General features: G+C 39.2%; 1 protein-coding gene across 2 annotated transcripts in view; it reads left to right on the plus strand.

Annotated features, from left to right (window-relative positions):
• The window catches only part of SYT1 (synaptotagmin 1), a 361,363-nt gene that overhangs the window by 299,135 nt on the left and 40,884 nt on the right, over positions 1-21,344 (plus strand). For both annotated transcript variants that reach the window (XM_074573925.1, XM_074573914.1), the window contains exon 9: positions 7,319-7,436. In XM_074573925.1, coding sequence (XP_074430026.1) covers positions 7,319-7,436 — 118 coding nt within the window. The remainder of the gene's footprint in view (positions 1-7,318; positions 7,437-21,344) is intronic.

A 21,344-nucleotide genomic window follows, 5' to 3' on the forward strand; every position in this document is an offset into this window, starting at 1 on the left:
GGCAAAGAGTTACAGAAAACTGGGCTATGATGTTCGGGCATATATAAGTTTCTTTTAATTCATTCCTCCTTTTCTCATTTACTTAAGAAAATCAGTTTCTTCTTGTTTAATTAAGAACTCTGTATGTTTGGTAGGATGGTCTCTTGTTTGGAAATCAAAGAGTGTGTTTCTGCTAATCTTTGATGTCAAGTGCCTTCAGCCACAGCGTTTCTCATTTTGCAGGAGGCAGCTGATTGTAATGCTTTTAAACTGATGACCATGAAGTGTCATTTTCTACTAATAATAACAGTGTTTTCTCTGTCGATTTCCTCCGCTTTTTAGAAAGCAGTAATAGAAGTGCTTTCTCTAAACAGTTAAAAATGTAATGAAGAGGACTAAAAGGAGGAAGCTGACAAAACCTGACTGTTAATTTTTTAATAACATTGGCTGGTTCAAATTATTGCCCAACTTGCTTTTAAGTCCAATTCACCATTATGTTGGAGAATATTACATAATTAGGGCAGTTAAAAGAAATGCAATCTACTACCTTTCTATGTATATATTTCAATAAGAAGATAGGGATTTGTGAAGAATTTCTATGCTGAGTAGTGCTGTTGAGGGGGGGTGGGAAGAAAGAAAAAAAAAAAAAAGTAGATTTTATTTCCACAGAAAAATCCTGCCAGGTCTGTTCACTTTAAGCAAAGGTAAAAAGTAGTGCTGGCATATAGAAGTTGGATCACAAAGGAGTCAGAGTAGGACTGTAGTAGGAAAATCAGTCAAAAGGAACATGCAATTAAACCATTTCCTTTGGCTCTTCCTCACCCCTACTTTATACCACGACTGTATCCCTACAGATACCACCTCCTGATGCCTTTAATAAATTCACTTCATTTGAAAGATTGTTCCCTGTCTGCCCTAAAACTTCTCCCTTTTAAAACTTACCTCGTGAACCTTTGCTTCTATTTCTGTTCTCTGTTCACCTAGCATCAGTCTCCTTTCCGTCTCTTCTTTAGCCTGTTGTCACTGCTAATCCCTTTTTTACAGCATCCAAAAGGAGCCCTCTGGATCTTTGCCTCGAGAACCCTCTGTTTCATCAGAGATCTCCTGCTGTAACCTATTTCACTTTGCCTTGCTGCTTAATTTACTTGTTATGTGGCTTGTAACTGGACACTACATTAACAGGAGCTTCCTTTTATGGCCAAGTTTGCACGTTTGAAGAGGGTATGACCTATGAAGACACTTCTGAAATAATGTTAGTAAAAGCAAACAGGAGAGGCTTTTGATCAGCGACACTGTGTACTTCCAGTTTCTAAGACAAGTGGGTTATTCCTGCAAATATAGACTGATCCCTGAATAAGGAAACATGCTGCAGGGCATTGTCTGTTCATATTTTATTGTTTTAAAATATTTTCTTCAGAAGTGCAGTGGGTATGGTCATGAAGAAGGTTCTTCCTTCCCTCCAGAGGCATTTAGCACCTATTTACTGCTGGCTGTATAACAGCGTGGCTGCTCCGCTCATGGGCATGAAATTCTTTTAGACAGCAAAGGAATTACTCTACTTGTCAGATTAATGGTTTAGTTGTTAAAGTCCTTAAGTTTATATTGACTGGGTTTATAGTTAACATTTTGCAAGTCTCAAATAGCTACTTCTGTAATCAGCCTTGTGGATGAAAAGGCAAGGGAGAACTCTGCCTCTCCTATTTGCTCTCAGTACTTTATCCCAAAAGTAGTTCATAGACTTTGGGGTACAGTGGTACTTGGTGTGCATCCGTATTCATGTGATTGGCTCCAAAAGTGTTATCATAATGGGCTGACGTGTTAGCTTCAGCTTTTCATTCTCTTTCCGGTTCTCCTTTATCTTTCCCTGCTGCACCAGTTATTTCTAGCCTATCTATGCAAACCGAGTTTTAAGAGCTTCTTGCTCACTTCCCACTCCTTTGCCTAATTGTGACAGAATCGTCTGCATATTGCGGGGTCATCTGGTCCCTGATTTGCAAGCATAAGAGAAAAAGATTGTCTTTCTTTCCTGATTGTACCTATTGCTGGTTTGAAATTTTCCGCTTTGTTCTTCAGCGTTGTATTTATAAAAAATTCAGTGCCTTTGAAGCTGGTAAAGTTAAGGACAGCTGCTGCGGCAATACAATTTAAGGTTTAAAGAAAAAGGGAGAGCTCAACAAACCACTATTTCCTTTTCCCAGTATGATCCAAATTTGTACTGGGGGGTGTGGAGGAGCAGTATTTTCCCAGTTGTAGATCCCGGATATGTGTACGAGTTGCAAATTCTGCCCACTTGCTATGGTGGCTTAACTGAAGTTGTGGCCAATCCACATCATCCATTTCTGCATCCATGTGATGCTGTTACTGGTATTATTGTGACACCTTAGCGGCTTAGTGTATTCATGGTTTACATGACAAGAAAAGGATTTTGTTGGATTTGAGATCTCCATGTGCAGGCAGAATACGATGGCCTCAAAACTGTCTGAAACCCGTGGATGTGGGAATTAGGATTAGGGATTCTGTCATTTCAGTTTACCCAGGTTTCCTGAATTTGAAAGACTAATTTAGCTTATGTCCCACCTTTATGCTGTTCCTGTTTTCTCCACGGAGTTTTAAAAGACTTGGATTGGTGCAAAAACTGTACAGTGAGCACTATGAGCTTCTATTGAAAATGTGATTTGTGGAAGATTGTATTTTGGGTCTTCACCCACAAACCATATCCTATTGTGTTTCTCTCTGGCTTATGCAAATATCCACAATCAAACCCAGGTATTGAAGTTGGAAACCCACCTCACTGTGCTTGTATCCTTCCTCTACTGACTATTTTTGAGTCTTAGATCCAATTAGGAAAAAGCATATGGTGCTGTGGCTCATTATTTTGGTATTGTTTTACCAAGAGAGCTGCAAGCATCAACTTTCTCGTAATATCTTCCACAAAAACGTGGAGGATGTTTATATTAAGAAGATAGATATCGCTGTTAGAGAGTCTGCAGTGCAAATGAGAGTAATCTGCATAAATAGCATTTTTCTCTGTAGCTCATTAGGAGAGTGTACTGTCAAGGCAAAAATGACTACTGACAAATACAAGACGAAACATGAGACATGCAGCAGCCACTTAGAGTTGTCTCTAAAAAGTCCAGGTTCTTAACAGGACATCAAATAGCCTTTTCTAAGCTGAAGAAGTGTTACCAGCGCTGTCTGTGTCATTTATGTTCTGCTCCATTGCATCCTCTTTAAATGTAATGAAGTTATGAAGTTGCTTAGATGGAGAGAGTCTTTTGATTGGTGTTCAGGCATTATACATGAATAGGTTAATGTCTATGAACAGTTGGAAGTTTCTAACACTAACTTAGAGTTTCCATCAGAGATCAAAGTAATTTACTAACATAAATTATTTATACATAGGGCTGAAAGAAATTCATAATAACAATAAGGCACCTCCATGAGATAATCACCATACCAGAAGCACTCATCTGTACCTCATAGCCCTGCAGGGGTTTATAATTATCTCCTGCAAACCACACCTCTAGTGATTACTTTTTGTTACTTCATTGCAGTGCTGCCACTTGCAGTATTTTGCCTGACAAATATTTTTAAAATTACAAAAAAAAAAAAAAACAGTTTAGGAATAGAAAACTCGTGTCAATCATGCAAAGAGACAATGTTAAAAGTACAAGAAATATTGAAGAATTTAATAACAGATTTAATAACAACAAAACATTATTAAACATGATTCTGTAAGCATTTAAAAAGGTACCTATGCTTTTTCTTCATGTTATTCCCTGGAATGAGCCCATTGTCTGCTGCCATTTCCCATGGCTTGCTGGTGATCTATGGAAAACTGTCTGTTTACATGGTGCTGGCTGCTTCTCTGTGCTTCCTGCAGCTAATATCACATTAAAAGAGGCTAAAAATGCATTAAATGCTCTCATAAAATTACTCTTCTGTGTAGACAATTGTGATATTTGCACAAAAGTATAACATGATTACAGATGGAGAAAGGCTGGTGAGAGGTGATGGTCTCCATGGCAATAATTATATTTGTAAAGTACCTCCTCCAACCTCTGCTGAAGCACTCAGATTAGAAACAGCAATCCTAACACAGTTTTATACTTACTAAGCACACTCTAGTCTCAACGCAAGTACAAAAAACCAAACAAAAACTAAAAAAAAAAAAATCATAGAATCATAGAATGGTTCGGGTTAGAGGGGACCTTAAAGATCATCTAGTTCCAACCCCCCTGCCATGGGCCAGGACACCTCCCACTAGACCAGGCTGCTCAAAGCCCCATCCAGCCTGGCCTTGAACACTTCCAGGGATGGGGCATCCACCACCTCTCTGAGCAACCTGTTCCAGTGCCTCACCACCCTCACAGTAAAGAATTTCTTCTTAATATCTTATCTAAATATCCCCTCTTTCAGTTTAAAGCCAATCAAAAGAACAATGAGAAGCATGGTATTGATTTAAAAGTACCTTCCAGAAATAGGTGTTTAGACAGTCTGTCAATGAGGTTCATTTACGAGCAATACAAGGGAATACAAGTTACCGTGTTGCTACAAGCAAAGCTCTGCCTAGTGAATCTGGGGGTTGAATGTTGGGCGATAACGTGAGTACAAAGGTCTCTAAGATGGGGAACTAAAATGAGCTTTCAAATATACCCTGTTTCAGTCTTATTCAGAGCCCCGTGTAACCAGGCTAATGTAAACCAAGTCTACCATATGATAGAACAGCGACCACAGAGAAGACTGGGTGGCTGGGTGAGCTGTGATCATGATAACACAAATCAATAAGCAATTGATTTCTTCCATTCTGAACAAGCTGCAAGTGATAGGTCAACTTCACTGTTAGCCTAGCCCATATGGACTTCTAAAACCAAATGTCAGGGGAACAGGAGCATGTTTTGCTGTCACTGTGCCGTTGCAGGCTCAGGTAGAGCTGAGAATGAGCTATGTAGGTTGCATGGCTGAAATCCGTATTTCCATGATCAGAATCTATGCTGGGATTTATTAACAGTATATGCAGACAGGGAGGAACAGTAAGTCCTTCCACAGCAGCGCAGTCCATGGTTATTCTCGATACGAGTTAAAAATGTAAATTTTCTGATATTAGGATCTCTTCTTTTGAGCAAGATTATAACATGATTATAGCCCTCCTGGGTCACGTCAAGGTCTCTAAGATACCTCTTTCCAGCCTGAAGAGTCCTAATCGACTTAGCTGTTCCTTCTGTAGAGACCCTGTCATACCTTTGATCATTCCTGCTGCTTTTCTCGGAATCTTTCCCAGTTGTACCATATCCTTTTTGAGCTGGGGAGGACAGCCTAAATTTTCAAGCTACTGGCATGTGTGCATTCTAATGGCATTTTTGTGTGTGATGTGTACATTTAACATCATGTGCTATTTTGTTGTGTTCTCTGTGAGTATTTCCTAATTACACATAACTTTGTGTTTGTTGTGTGTGCTTTCTGACCACTGGTGATCACTGAGCTGATGTTTTGTGGGGAGCTATCTATTACAAACCCTGAGTCTTGTTCCCAACTTGTAATAATCAACTCGGAGTCTGTCCCTTTATAGGTATTGCATTATTATTGCAGTCTCCAAGTTTTTGAAAATTAAAAGGAACAATAACTGCATGATGCCGTTCTTAATAATATACTGATCCAGTCCTTTGTTGGGACCAACATAAGCCGAATCCCGCATTCCCAAGGAAGTCTTCTGAGACAAGCCCACGCACCTTTTGGTAAGGGAGGAAGATGCAAACTCTGAAGTATAGCGGAGTATCTGGCATGCCTCCTTGAGATGGATATACTGCAGACGCTTATCCAAGCCTGGATAAAAAGTAATAGTGTGTAAGAGCTTTTGAGACAAGAGCTGCCACTCATGCTGAAAACTTGGCTTAACAAATTAAGTTCAGTTTCTTTTAAATGGCCTGGAAGCTTGAGCTCCCAGTTGGAAAGGAACGTTTTGATTCCTTTCACATGGTAAAGTCCTTAGAACGCGGGCTGTCTTTTCTCTAGGAAATACCCACTACATCCATGAATATGTGAGCACTTGCTCTCAGTAGAGTTCCCCCAGGTTCTGACTTTGTCTCTTCCCCCTTGGCTCTTGGAACCTGGTAAATTGCCGTGTTCTTTTAGTATTTGCAGTATGGTGCACAATTCCTGCAAAAATTACCTAGTCTCTTAACAAAAAGCTTGGATACACCTTCAAAACTTTTAAACAACCAACCTTACAATTTATTTGAACAAAACACTGGAACCAAAGAGGCATATCTTGATAGAAATGTGCTTTATACTCTACTGCCAGAATAAATTGTGGAAACAGACATGTGCCCTAAGTACTACTGTCTCTGAAAGAGAAACACTGCTACCTGAAATGCTTTATTGGACTGTGCAGTGTAACCTGATTCTTTTTGTCTCTAAAGCGACTTCGTTACCCCCCGAGAGACACCATTGTGCCTGAAAGGAAGGAGGAAAGCAACTCAAATCATCCTAGTGATCATTTCCGAGCGGCACCCCGCTCTTTTCTCTCTCTCTCTCTCGTATCTGCAAGTTCAAATCTATTACTGCTTCTTTTAAAACAAATTTCTTGTAATTCTGAACATAATTCAGCCTTTCCCTCTTTGCCAGGATGGTTAGGAAGGTTATTAAGCAATGAATTGCAAAAGGTTGCATTTGGCAGGATCCCAGATGGCAGGCTGCAAGGCTGAAGGCAAAACCAAATATTCTTCCAATCGTTCTTGATGTGAGGAGGGAAACACAGTGAGCTTTCCCAGCCTGTATCTTCCTTTTTTTCTTTTTTTTTTCTTCCCCCCCCGTCAGATAGGAGACAAGTCTTTATGCTGAATGTTTTGTGCATTGTGTTTTTTATACTTTCTGGTTTTGCGACAAACTGTGGTGAGAAACGCCCATGTTAGTGTTTCACGGAAAACAGTCTGGTAGTTGCGTTAGTTGATTTCCACTGAAACACAACCTGGACATAAAGCCCAGTCATGACTTGGTTTAAAGGGCAAACAGTATTGGTGGGACCGTGGCTGTCAGGTGAAATGCTGAACTTCCTTTGCAGAAGCTGAAACTTCCTTTGCAGCCAGCACATATCTTGTCATTTGGCTCCATACAAGATAGTTGCTGTGGAGTGGACTCCAGTTGCTGCACCAGACCTGAGGTTATCAAGGGTTTAAGCAACTCGTGGCAGATGTCTCATGTTGTTCATTTGAATGTTTTGTTTAACAGGAAGAATTTGAGATGTAATCCTATTAATTTTCCGTGGGGCTTTCAAAATTACTTTTTTAAAAGGTACAAAAAATGATTGAAATATAACACCACGCCTTGTTTGCTTTCACAGCAAGAAAAACTGGGTGATATCTGCTTCTCCCTCCGTTATGTGCCTACTGCTGGCAAACTGACTGTCGTCATTCTGGAGGCAAAGAACCTGAAGAAGATGGATGTCGGTGGACTATCAGGTAGGTGCATGAAAATCTGCTTGTAGATTTTGCAGGCTTGTAAAGGCAGAAAATCAACTCATTTTCTGTTGGAGATCTCTTGGTTGAGAAGGTAAGGGCTCTTGTTCACTGTCTGAAAAATGCAGTTTGTGTTTTCTGAAAGTTAGGGCATGTCTGAGTATATCAGAACTCATTCTAGCTTAAAAAAAGGAATTTCATTGTACATTGCGTTCCACCTCAAGACAAGGTCTGAAGAGTTAAACAGTCAGATGACAGTGCAAGCTCTCTGTACTTTGCTTCTCCTGTTGCCTGGAGATAAATAAAGACTATTCAGGCAAGAGGAAAAAAAAAATCTGACTACAATCCCTATTGTCCGTTTAATCTCACAAAACATGAGCATTTCCCTGCAATGTTACTGATAATACATAATAGGGGAACTCACCGCAGGTCACCGTGCTGACGGCTGGTTGGGGTGCTGGGATAATTGTTTCCGCATTTGAAGGGCTCAGGTGTTATTGCTCCCACGCGCGGGGTTGGGAGTGCCCTGCGTTTGCGTGTACACCGGCAATCGAAATGACAGTCTTGTGCTTGTGGCGGTCAGGGAGGTTGATCTCTCCAACATGCTCAGTACCCATAAACAGTCCTCGTAGTCTTTCCTCGTCGTAAAGCTGTACACGCCGCGAGTGAGATGATGTATGCCATGGCTAAGGGAGGGTGCGGTGGGCACACATGGCATCAGGGCTGTGTCTCTGTGGTACGGCTCTGTCCCAGCGACCTGGTGGAGCTCCGTGTAGGCTTCTGTTCTCTTCTGTGTCTGGAATTCTTGGGCACAAATTACTGTCTAAATTGCCAATTAGCTGAGACCAAATTAAATAACAAGATGCTTTATAAGGAGAGGTCTTCCCAGGAGAATTTTATTTTATATACCTTCTCTGTAAGAGACAGTTTCTACCAACCATTGAGAATGAGGATATGCAGCTCTAGAACGGAAAACTTTTATAGCTGTCACTAACACACAGATGATGTAATTGCTGATTTTGAATTAGCAAATGACAAGAAAAAAGTATTTTGCTTTATTTTTGTATAAACTTAGCACAAGGTAAGATTCATATCCAAGATACACAGGGAAATGGGGACCTGCCTAAAGCAAGCCTGAAGGTTTTATTTACCACTTTTGATGAACAATAAGAGGAGGACCTTCACAAACTGATGGGAAACAGTCTCTTATCAGTAACCAGTTACCTTTTTTTTATTTTATTTGCTTCTAAGGTCTTCCACTGCACAGCAACAACCATACTAAAGTAAAAGACATCAAAATATTGCTGTAGTCATTACCTGAATGAAGTCTAACTTTTTCTTGTCTAAAATGGACACTGGATCAGGACACATGACTAATAGTTTCTCTAATGCTCATGCTAAACCAATTGCAAATTAATGTTCTTAAGCACATTTACTTCCTAATTGTTTCCTAAGGAAAGATTAGATTGTCATCAGGAGGAAGTATGGGGGTTTTTGACTGAAGTTTAGCTCTAAGAGCCAGAGCATCTGTATTCTTTTCCAAGCTTTGCAAGAAATGTGATGGATAGTGGGTACTCAGCTCATAAGAAAAGAAAGAAAGGGGCAGGGAAAGCACTAATGAACTGAAGACCTTCTACAAACTTCAGATGGAAAATATAATGCATTGTGTTGGAAATAACAACAAGGAGAGATGAATGGGCTTACTTTCCTCTTCATGCTGAAGCACATAGAGGACATTTAAATATATTTCTAGGGGATGACAGGTTTTGTTCTCCTTTTTTAGGGCCATGCCAAACCAGAAACATCATGTTCTCTTGGAGACAAACAAACCCAATGGGATACCATGGTTGTAGCAGGAATTCAAAAGTCACTGACAGTGATAAATGGCAGTTAGTATGGTGTTCCTGAGGCAGTAATTATAGATGAAATAATGTTGGTTTAAAGTGGATCCAGTATCTTTCATTAGGGAATTTATCTTTTGAATAAATTATGCAGAAATAACTTTTGAAATCAAGCTGAGATTCTGTTGTCATTATTCACACTAAATAATACCTACTCTCAAAGTACTGTAGTACTGCTAAGTGGTAACGAAGGTGGCAGGATTTTATCTCAATTAGAGAGTGCTTTCCCCACTAGTTTTGTTATTTTCTCTAGATAATAAAATGGCTTTTCGTTTTGCAAAACTGAAAGTTTTGCATTGCAGTGGAGGTGGGAAAACGTTAACAATCAAATGTGATCTCAAACCGAATGTTACCTATGTACTCAACAGCACTTACTGTCACCAAGGGAAAGCCATTAGCAAGAGGTGAAAATTATGCGGTTGACACAGATGGGGAAAAAAGAATCTTAGAAATTTTTCGAAAACAGGCAAAAAGTATCAGGGTTTTGAGTTTAGAATGTGTCTTTGTTATTCTCTCCTATTTTGGAGAAGGTGCTGGAAGAGCAGCAGACAGACATTTGGAAAGGGTTCTGCTGTCTCTTGCATCCAGCCTTTCTGCCTCTCCGTGGAGTTTATCTGCTTTGCAGAAAGGAGGAGCAAGACCCTGCTCCTGCAGGAGGTCTGACACAGCCCCGCCAAGCATTTGCAGCACAGCGGCAGGCCACCTTGAAGTTTCCCTCTGGCTGCTTCTCTCCACATCTTGAGTATTACTGCTGCTAGTAAATATCTGCTATGCCTTTGTACCTCAACGATGTGGAGAGCTTTAGCATTTATGTTATCTTTAGTCACAATATACAGAACCAGCCACTGTGGCTCAGTAGTCTTCTGCCCTTCTATTTAGTAATGTACTGAAAACTGGAATGCATCCATAATTGTGGTCAATTGGACTTAAAACCATGCTTGATTTTCAACAAGTATATGTTACGTTTTGCAAATATAGAGCCCAGTTAAGAACGTACCTATCAAAAGCAAAAGACCAGTCAAAGTAGATTGAAAGTACTACCTTTCCTAGCATTTCTACAGGGTGAAATTCTACTGGCGAAAACTTTAATCCTGCTAATCGGCATAATATTTCCCATTTAATGGTTACTACAGTTGCAAAAAAAAAAATAAAAGGAAAAAAAAAAGCCTTTATCTCCAGCGTTTTGAACTTTCCCATAAATTTTATTAGCAGTCAAAAGCCAAGCACAAATTACTTCAGAAACAGACAATAAAAGAAAACAGACTAATCATCAAATTCATTAGACTCCTTGTAACAAAACCAGATCACCCATCTGAGCAATAAACTCCCAGGTCTTAAACTTAATTGCAACATCAGGCTGTGACTAAGGCAAACCTTGGCTCAAACACTGGAACTGTTCATCCCGAGCTCATCAAGTCACCACAACAAGTGGAAACTATTACTTCTGGTGAGCAAGGGCCTCTGGCAAACAATTATGCATGTTTTAAAATGGCATTTTAATTATTTAAATTATATTCAAATGCATTTTTAATGAGGCTGACATCTGGCAGGTGATATGTAGGAATGTAAGCTATGAAGAGATTATTTTTATTTGTCTGAATTTGGTAAACTCAGGTTACATGGCTTTATAGGTATCCTTCACCCAAAATGTCTATGAGACTTAGAAGCTTTGGTCTTACAGCAAATCAAGAGAACTATGATTCTATGAACTTAGACTCCCAAGTCACTGTGGTGTTGAGTTTTTTTAATTTCATTTAGATTATTTGCAAAATTGGAAGATTTCAAAACCAGTTTGCAGTTTAATCTCTCCAAACGGGCCATGGAGACATAGTCTGACTAATTCCTCACTAAGGGCACAATGCAGCTCAGCAGTGCCGTTCAATTCACAAGGGTTGTCTATGAATTATGATACTTTATTCAGGTTTACAATCCCTGCTGCTCCAGAAAGAGGGCAGGACCTGCCCAGGAAACTCTGCAGTTTCCCTAAGAGATAGTCATTTAAATCAAAGGGGTAGTGATTTCACATACAGTTTTAAATGAGTATAAAACTTCTATCTAAATTCATTTTTATCTTGTTTTGTATTTGTAGTTTTTACTTAGTTTCTAAAGAAAAAAAATGGTTGTTTAACCCTGAGCATGTCTGACTAGCAGATAAATATGGTCTGTGCAATAAATATGGTGCTGCTTTTTCTACATAGGAAGATTCCCAATATTGATACATTTTTATGCAGGCAGTTCTATAGATTTCCATGTATTTAGTCATACCCTCCATTTGTATTCATTTTTCTTCCTAACATGAAATAAAATCTTCCATTTCAACTTGCAGCAGCTTTCCCTGCTTTGACCAAGCCAATCGTTGAAATAAATTACCTGAATACATTAAAAAGCATTTTGCCTCTGAACCTTCAGAAGAGGCTGGGGCTGGCACCTAGACAGACTGTTGTTATAGGTGTTTAGCTACCCAAGCCTTTCGGCTTAAATGCCTTTTGTTTTATTTTTAAGAACTTCAGCAGCTGTATGTATTACTGGCGAAATACTGTTTTGTATCAAAAAGTCATCTCTTAGTAGACGATAATAAGTGTAAGCCTTAACATTGTTTCAGGATTAATTTCAGTATGGTTTGTTCCTTCTAAAAATCTTTGAAAGCTAATGTGCTTTCATTCTCTGTGTGCTGTTTTAGTATGCTTAGCTTTTAGTGAATCTAATTACCAGGAATGTATCCTAGTAGCAAGCAATGCTCCCTTATCTCCTCAGCATTGCTGCCTCTCACCACTCCCCCCAGTCAGACACAGAATTTCAATGGGGAGGAGATGCCCTAGCTGGCATGGGCTCAGGTATTGCCTTAGGAACTGTTGCCAAGTAGCAAATATTATAGCAGACCCTAAACTGTACCTATGTATGCCAAATTAATGCTTAGGAAGAACTGCAAAGAGAAGATTGTCATTGGCTCCGTGTGCTCTTCCTTCTGCAGAAGCCTGCAGATACAGCCGTGAAAAGAAAGCGGCTCATAATCCAGTCCATTATGGGTAAAAGCTAATCTCAATATTTATGAGTTATAAATAGAAAATACACAGCACCTCTTTGTATCTGCCAAGCAAATACTATGAATCAGAACCATCTCTGGGGACCAAATGGTATTATAGGAGAAATAAAGCTAGTTTTCTACAATTAGACATTTATTTTAAATATTGCATTCAAATTCAAAAGGCTGGTTGGATGTCTTAGAAAAGAATTGAAAAATTAAAAGTTGTTTAGAGACCAGCTCTTTGAAGACAGAGTGAATGCTCATGAATTATGCAGTCAGAGCATTCACTTTAATAACTTCATTAAAACATAAGAAACCTTAAAAGCTGGCAAACAAAATTGCAATATTATGGCAAGAGAAATACGCCATTAGTGCCGTGGCCTTGCTATAAGCCATATTGTAAGCATAACTCAGTGAATATTAAGGGAAAAGAAAACAGCCTTATTAAAAGAGAAAAGTAAAATAAACAACAAACGCCGCCACCACAACGGCTGCATTTGCAACTAGCCTAATCCTAAAGAATCCAACAGGGATCAGTACCAACAAATATTTTCAGATCTCTACTTACTGTGAGGATTTCTACAGCATCTACTATCTCAGTATCTCTACTGCAATACGCTGGCAGAACTTCCAACAGTAGATGGCTGCAGCAATACACCTCTCTATGGCTTGCAGAGCGCACTCACAGCATCACAGCAAACTCACTGTGGGCTCCTACAGTGGTGATGGGATCGGTCACCAAATCTCCGTCATGTTAAATTCTTTCTCTCCTGCCCAGAAGAACTTTCCTGTTGGTGACACCTTCCCTAAGACTGCACGGGGGGGACGAGGGATGGACTTGTCTGAAATGGTCCTCTTTCAATGGGTAAATAAGGTTTTAGGGAGTTGTTTCTTCTAATCCCAACTCAAGCCTTTGACATCAAACCTGAAGAAGTCAATTCCAAAATCAGAGTGTATTCCAAATTATAATGTATTCACCACAGAAGCCACGTTAAAGGGTACATAAACTGATATTCCAGGGCATTTTGGAGAGTCTTATGAGGAATCTGTCAGGTAATTGTCCATTTTGGAGTGAGTACACAATTTCCACTGAATCATAGGCTACAGGCTATTGCACACAATAAAATATTGTATTAGATGAACCATCAAATGTGGCAATTCCTACAAAGAAGCAGAGTCAAATTGTTCTGCCCTTTTTTCCCTCCTGTGCTTAAAATGAGGGAAAAGAGATTGTGCCTGCTGATTACCAGTGAAGTTGGACAAAACCTGTAGGCATGGCTCTGAGAAACCTTAGGACAAAAGCTGTGCTGAGAGAGCGCCCGGGCTCAGGAGGTGTTTGAACAGCTTCTTGATTTCAGAAAAGAAAGAAAGCTTATTGTATATGTACGTTTCCTTAATCATACACGCTGGCCAAGGGTACAGGAGATCAGCACCCAGCTGTGCGGAGTCTGACAACCAATAGTCATAATTTTCTGGCATTGCTGTTGATTTTCTCCCACCCTCCTTTCCCCAAAACAGAGAGCAGGAAGACTTCTCATTCTTGTGTTTGAATAGCCACATCCTAAATAATGCATTTTGCATTTTATGCGTGCTTCTTCCTGATTAAATTATAGTATGTTTTTATTTGGTTATGCAGTCCCAAAGCAAGTGTGAAGATGTGTGTGTTAATTACTTATATGAAAATGAGATGGTTAATACTTTAGGTTTTCAAGCTCTATAAGAATTTCATAGCAATGCGAGTGGCTGTAAAATGGATGTAGAAATACTGTAGATAGATTCTGGAGTCCTTCGGGAAATTAGTCAGTTCTCTTACGAGTAACTTTAATTTATTTTTACTCTCTGAAATGTGCAGCCTATGTCTTTTCTTTTAATGGGTTTGAAGAAAAAAATTAAAATATGAACTCAACAAGAAAATGTCTTTTTTCATCTTTATAAATACAGTTTAGATCAGTGCTTAAGTGTTCACAGAAAGTAAGGCAAGTACAACCGAGGACATTTCCTTTCCAGGACTGTGTAAAGTCATACAGGTTTTTTAAGCCAGAACAATGAGTATTTTATTATCACTGTTACACAGTTGAAGTCGGATGAAGTTTGTGAGACTCTTTGAAGAAATAGAAGCAACTTTAAATTTAAGTTTATACATTACTTTCAAACCCACATGCCTTTTTTCTTTCTTTAATGCCATGTGGGCAAGAAAGATGATTAGTTTCTGCTAGATCTTTATGTGGTTACTTCTTATAGGCCTCCTGACTCTGTTTCCAACGTGTAACTCCCTTCTGTGCACATCTTAACAGAAAAACATTTAACGAAATTAGACCCTTGATCCTGATCCTGAATTATCCCTGAAGGGAGCAGGGAGAAGGGAACTGCACGTCTCCTCTAGTACACTGTGCTGAAAATAGATCTGTGATGACAGAAAAAGTGTATAGCTCAGTGTAAGGAAAGAGACAGGAAAACAGGTGTTTCTAGTTCTCTGTCGGTATCATTACTTTACGTATATGCTTTATGGGTGAGGGTTGTTCAAATCTGTTCACGCATTTGGCAAGTGAAGCTCTCTATCAGCAGCTGCGAGATGTTTATCATTCAACAAAAATGGAAAAGAAGTTTTCCAATTTCCACGTCCAACATTTATTTTCCAAAACCTTTCTAACTGAAGGTGGAAGCCGAGTCCTGCCCTCTCTTCCACTGATGCAGTTCCCCAAAAAGGTCCTATTACCCTTCTCGAGGTAACAGGAGAGAAATATAATCTTGTTGCTGATTGAGGTACCAACATTCAGTTATTCTCGTTGTGCCTTTTGTGGGTCCCGGGAGAGCTATATGAATATCAATGGGATTCTCTTCAAATATTTTTATCCCTCACTTTCCTTCCATGATCCCATGGATGAGGTAGAAGAGCCAGCATTTGGGCCCTGTTTCTTCCCGCCAGCACAGGCCACACTGCCTTAGAGCCACCTTGTTCTAGTCGAGTCAGACACGGGGTTTGATTAACTGCAAGTTACCTGCCAACAAGGTGGAAAAGCAAAGCCCAGAAACACCACTTTTCTCCTGTAAAGAGGTTCATGTGTGGTGGAGGTGAGAATTTACATGGGTTTAACTTCTAACTGCCATTTCTTGTGCTTTTGTTTATAAGCCATGAAAGTCGACACAGCAGGTGTCTTCATGTGGGTCCTCTGTATCATCATTAAGGCATCCTTACATCTATTTTGTAATAAACTGAATAACTGAGCTCTTCAGGCATATTTTTGTAAGGTTTAAGTGTCACTTCTGTGAAAATTTCAGATGTATTGAAGGGAAAGAAGAGGTTAGGTATAGTGAAGTATCTACATTTTTCATCCCTTATCAATATGGTTGGTTTTAAGCTAAAAACTGAGGTTTTTTTCCTCCATTATACCAGACTTGTTGATAACATGGTGCCGGATGTGTTTCTCTCAACTGATGCACCTGTCACCAACATAATGCGAGAGTAAAACTGGTAATATGGGGGGAACATCTCCTGACATTTTATGGTTGTTAGTGCAGTGACTTTAGTCCACAGGATGAAATCAAGATTTTCTTCCTCTTTTGTTTATTAAGCTATCTTTTTTCTGTCTTCTTGATGAATATGCTATTGCTCATTCCCCACATGAATTCCTTTCATTTCTGCTGAGCTGTCTTCCAAGTTTACAAATAGCAACACTTTTTACTCTCTTTAAATCAAAATAATTTATGTGCAGGGATTTCTTGCTGCATCCCATCACATTAGATATTAATGTAATAATTATTGAATAGTAAAATATATAACTCTCATTAAGGAAAGATACAAATGAAGCACAGATCACATAGCATCTGTCCAGTATGTGTGCCAACAAACGTAAACTTCTTTTTTTGACTGCAAAATTCAAATGTTGTGTAGCACAATTGACCAACGTGCAATGGGTAATGTCTAAAGGTTTTCTTGCAAAACATGCCTAAAAGAAAATTTGTCATATAGAGTCCCACCCACTGCAAAGCTTGGCTGTTTTCTACTTTTTTTATGAAGGCAGAAAGGAGGATTTTTAAGTTCTATATTGTGAGCTTTGTCACAACATAATCTCTCTCAGATTTGAGTTTGTCAGAAACCAAATAAAGATACAGATATATGTTATAAAACTGTGCATGATCTAATAGTAGACAGAACCAACTTTTAATTCCTGTCCATTAAGTAGTGACACACAAGGATTTGGGGATCCAAATGTAATGTCTGCAGCTCAGCAGCATCTCTGCAGGAATTGCTTCAGGTCAGAAAAGTAAGGGGTTCTGATAAATCTCGGCTATCAAGCCCAATTCGTGGGACCTCTTTTCTTCAGATTCACGGTGGTATCACAGAACACTTTACATATACAGATCTGCGGGTTAAATCCACCTTTTCAGTGAAGAGAATATGGTAATGTCCTGATCGAGCCGTAGTGAGAAAGCATCTTAAATTCTGTTTGAGCCTCTCTGGAGATCCTTGCAGTACAGCTGGCTCCAGGGCCAGTCTCATTACAACGTTGTTGTAAGGGGATGAGTTTCTGCAGTAAGTTCCAAGAAGATGAGTTGGAATACTCGGCTATATCGGTTGCTTCCTATCAGCAAACCATCACATGCTTGTCAACATTTGAGGGATGCTAAAAGTAGTGATTATGAGAGCATGCAACATAACGGGCTTTTTAAGTTCAGGAGCCCTGGCTGTGTGGGATTTGAAGAAATGCTTATGTAAGGATGTGACAGCGTCAGCAAGTCTTGTGCTGCAAATTGTTTCAGCTGGTCAGGAGCTAAGTTAATTCAGGCTGCTCCCTCATGGATAAAAAAAATAGAGGGGGGAATGTTTAATTAAAAAGAAGTGCGTGTTACTTTACAAATAAGGTATTTGGGACCTGGATCTGGAAAGCTGGGGGAGGAAAGGTGTTTCTGGGAGAGGTTTCTGCTGTTGTCATTCCAAGTCACTTTCACTGGGGCTAAGCAAGCTTAAAGGGTGTCAGAACAAACTCCTTCCTGAACGGTGGAAGTTGGGAACTGGCTCAGCCATTCCCAGAGACTATCCGTAGTGCCCCATTGCTGAGGAACATCTACTTCAGGAAGCTGCTGTCTGGCTTCTGGTCAGGAAACCAGCACTTGACAAGAACAGTCTTTCCATCTGCTGCGCTGCTGTCTGTGTCTGGTAGACCCTGCGGCAGAGCGAGTGATTTCCTAAGCTGATCAAGTTTTTTGACCTGAATTAGTCAAGAAATAGACTCAAGTATGAAATAGACGTTGTTTTTGTCTAATCTGGGCATGGATTGCATCTTTTTGATCAGGGTTTGAATTCTTCTCAGAACAAAATGGAGTAGTATAAGAGAATCTACACCATAAAAAATCATTTATGTTTTGTAAATGAAATTATTCAGACAAGCACATCTTCCACGTACACCAGTGCACACCTTCCTTTGTGTAACTAACGTGTCTACGATATTATAAAATACCAATTGCTGTAGTATCTAGATATTACGGTCCTCAGCTTCAGATTCCATGAGGTAGCAGGGGATATGGACTTGATAGCTTTTCAACCTTGAGGTAGGTTTTGCACTGATGAAATGTTCCATTGCATTAAGAGTTGACAAAAGCCCAAGGCCAACCGTAGTCCTCTAGTAATTTGAAATATAGTTCTGCGAGCAGTCGAATTATAAGGCATGATTTCCTTTAAATTTTGGAGTGTGACTGGGTATTCTGATGTCTAATAAAGTACTTCAGTTGAAATTTTTTTCTACAGTTTGAACATCCGTAATATCTCTTTCACACATGTATTTTCTGGTGTGTAATAAGAGGTGAGGCCACGTTGCAGCTTTCACCTCATATAGGGATATTTAGTAAGCTCTCTCTATTCCACCTGGCTGCCTACTTTCACAAAGCTTGTAGGAATTTAATATCCTTGAGAGGCCTGTGATCCTGCCATGTTTGATTGACACTGGCCAATATACTAAAAAGGTACGGAAAAGGGGCAGGCTGGTACTTGCGCACAAAGAAGACAGAATGATTACCTACACTGTGTTTCCTTGGGAACCCAAACAACAAAAAAAGTACTTTGTTTTATTGCAAATCCAGCGACAAACATGCTTTGATGATTCTCATTTAAGTCTATTCTCATTTTCTTGCCATGTGATGGTTGATGTTGTGGTTTTTTTTTTACTTTCTATCTCTGGATAAAGCAAATTAATACTCTTTTTTTAATCTATATAGCTGCTCCAAATCATTCCATTACTTCCTCTTTAGTTTTAATTGCTTTCCATGGATAGGAGACCCTGAACCTGAATAACCTAAGCCATACCCTGATTTTAGAAAACAAATTTTGGCACTGTTGGCATCGTACTTCAGCAAAGAGCACGGTCCCCAAGCGTTCCATTGCTGTGCACTTGCCTACAGGTTTGCTTTCTGCAGAGCGTTTGCAGCACGAGCACTTTGGCTTTTCTTGTTTACACGCTCTTTGCTGTGTTTTCTCGTTGTTTACAATTCCAGCGTATTTGAATCCTGGTAGGTTAAATGGAAGGGAAGACTAGCATCATCTGCAGTGCTGCTGCCTGACCTATTCAGCACACACATCTTGCTTTTAGAAAAACTCAGTCATTTTTCACCAGCACTTTGAGGTACATTCAAATCTGCTTTGGCATCTGTCCAGCCCTGCATAATATCGAGCAGGGGACATCCTGTCTGAGAGAACAGATTGTTAGTTCAATTATATTCCTGAAATTGAGTTAAATTTCCATGAAATCTGCTTCAAATGTGAAGAACCCTTAGGGGAATGGGTTTTTTTTTTTGTTTGTTTGACTTATATTATAGCAATCGGGCATACTAAATGAGATGCGTTTTATAAACGTGTGTTCTGCGTGCTGTTTAGGGCTGCTTCCCTCGTGTGTTTGGTAACGGGGTGAAGTAAATTGATAGTGCTGCCATCTATAGACAAAAGAAAGTTATTGTACTCAGCTTGATGAGAAAGGTGGAGGAGCTCGGACTTCTTGTCTAAAATTTTGTTAATAACATTATATTGTAACCAAAGAGAACATAGAAAAACTCTAAGCTGCTTCTTGATGCGATTAATGAAAATTCCTCATTACTGGTGATCGAATTTGATATCACTGGTGTGGGTTTACGACGTATGACAGTAATTAAACAGTCCTTCAGTATCTTTGGGTCTGACTTGGTTACAAGCACTGTCTTGGGGCCATTGCTGGTCTTACTGGACTGAGAAGTGTATCTTGCTTGTATCCTTGTATGAGGATCATGTCTGGTATATTGCAAAGAATGATAGCCTTCCTGTAACACATAGAATTTCAGTCCATTTTTTGGTAAAAGGACAGATGGTGCAATTTTTCTGGCAGAGATCCAAGCATCCATATGGTGCAATAGCGTTCTGTATTAATTCTAGTGTTGTTTCATTGAAAGACAACGTTCTGGTCAAATGCAAAACATTCATGCTCAGTTTTATATTTTTACCTTTGTTTTTCTCTGTTAATTTTTATTTATTCTCAGAAGCATAAAAGCCATCTTCTCCATCTGCCAGTTTTATCTTTCCACATACACTGAGTGTTTATTTTCTTCCTCGTCTCTCCAATTGCATACGTATCTTAAGTGAAAACTGGCTGTAACACCCAGAGTTAGATTCTGCCATTCCACAACATACCAATAAGATGTATTTTCAGATTTTTCCACTGATTTCCATCAGGCGAAGTTTCTATTTTATCATGTAAAGCATGATAGAACTCAGATTTGGGATTTTTTAATGCTGTTTTTTTTTTAAACATGTCCATGGCCACAGAATTATTAAAAGACTTTGGCTGTTGCTGGAGTACTCCCGTGTTGACTGGATGTTTGTTCTGCTTGTGCATAAATGAATGCCACCTTTTTGCCTCTAGGAAACAAGGAATGTTGCCTATCATTGTCTGTGTTTTTTATTTCTTGTCAACAATTTCTATGTGAATTTTATATGGGGATAATAAAATAGTCTGAATAGCACATATTCCTAAATGATTTGCAAGCCATATTAAAGAGGAAAAAGCACAGCAATTAGGGAGTGTCTCGCAAACTAATCAGAATGAAAGAAATAAGGCATATAAGCAAGAGTTGAATCACTTAATGACTTAATCAGGTTAGCGTGGTAAATAAAGACACTTGGCAAGATGGAAAAAAAAACCCTAAATAATTACAGTGAAAAGTATTTGAAAGAAATTGCATGCAAGCTGCCAGGAAGGCAAAAATTTTGGATTCAAAAAAGACACAGAGAATTGCCATCTATGCATCACGGAAGACCAGGCAAGCTAACACAGTCACATCACAGTTTTGACATTGGTCATAAAACACAAACCACTGTAGAACAGCGCAAGCTTTTCAAGAGCCACACTAAATCCACATAAAGCTTGCCTTTTCCTCCCCAAAGTCCTGGTAAGCTGAAGCACTAAAATTGTTTCAAAAGCATGTTTTCAAACTTTGCATCATATGCCGACATCAGACCTCTAGTTCTACTCTGTTATGGACATGAAGCTCAATAGATAAGATACTAATAAATTAAAGGTAATGAAGGTCAAGACAAGCCTTACTAAAATGATCGGGAACTTCTGCTAACACTTTTGTTTCAAACAAGGACAATTCATGAATTTGACCTCCAGTGGGTGACAGGAGTTTTGGATTTCTTTCTTTTCCAAGCACGAGTAGACTATTGGTACATCTTTATTTGTCCTCTTGCATATGCAAAAAAGTGGCATTCAATTATTCTTATGAGGCAGGTGATTTTTAGTAGACAAAATGAATAACCATATACAAACAACTTTGCACGTAACTGCGGAAGAGAATTATTAAGTAATATAGTGAATTCTACAGTTATTTTTAAAAACAGGAGTGCATAAATTTGTCTGCATTTTAAAAGTAATTTATGTGTCTTGAGATACAGAATTAGAAGTCAGATGGGATTTTCAGTAGTTCTCTGAAAGGTGCTTAGCTATGTATTTTTTAAAATCCCAT

This window comes from Larus michahellis, chromosome 1, assembly GCF_964199755.1.
Source record: "Larus michahellis chromosome 1, bLarMic1.1, whole genome shotgun sequence".
In the NCBI taxonomy this organism is placed as follows: Eukaryota; Metazoa; Chordata; class Aves; order Charadriiformes; family Laridae; genus Larus; species Larus michahellis.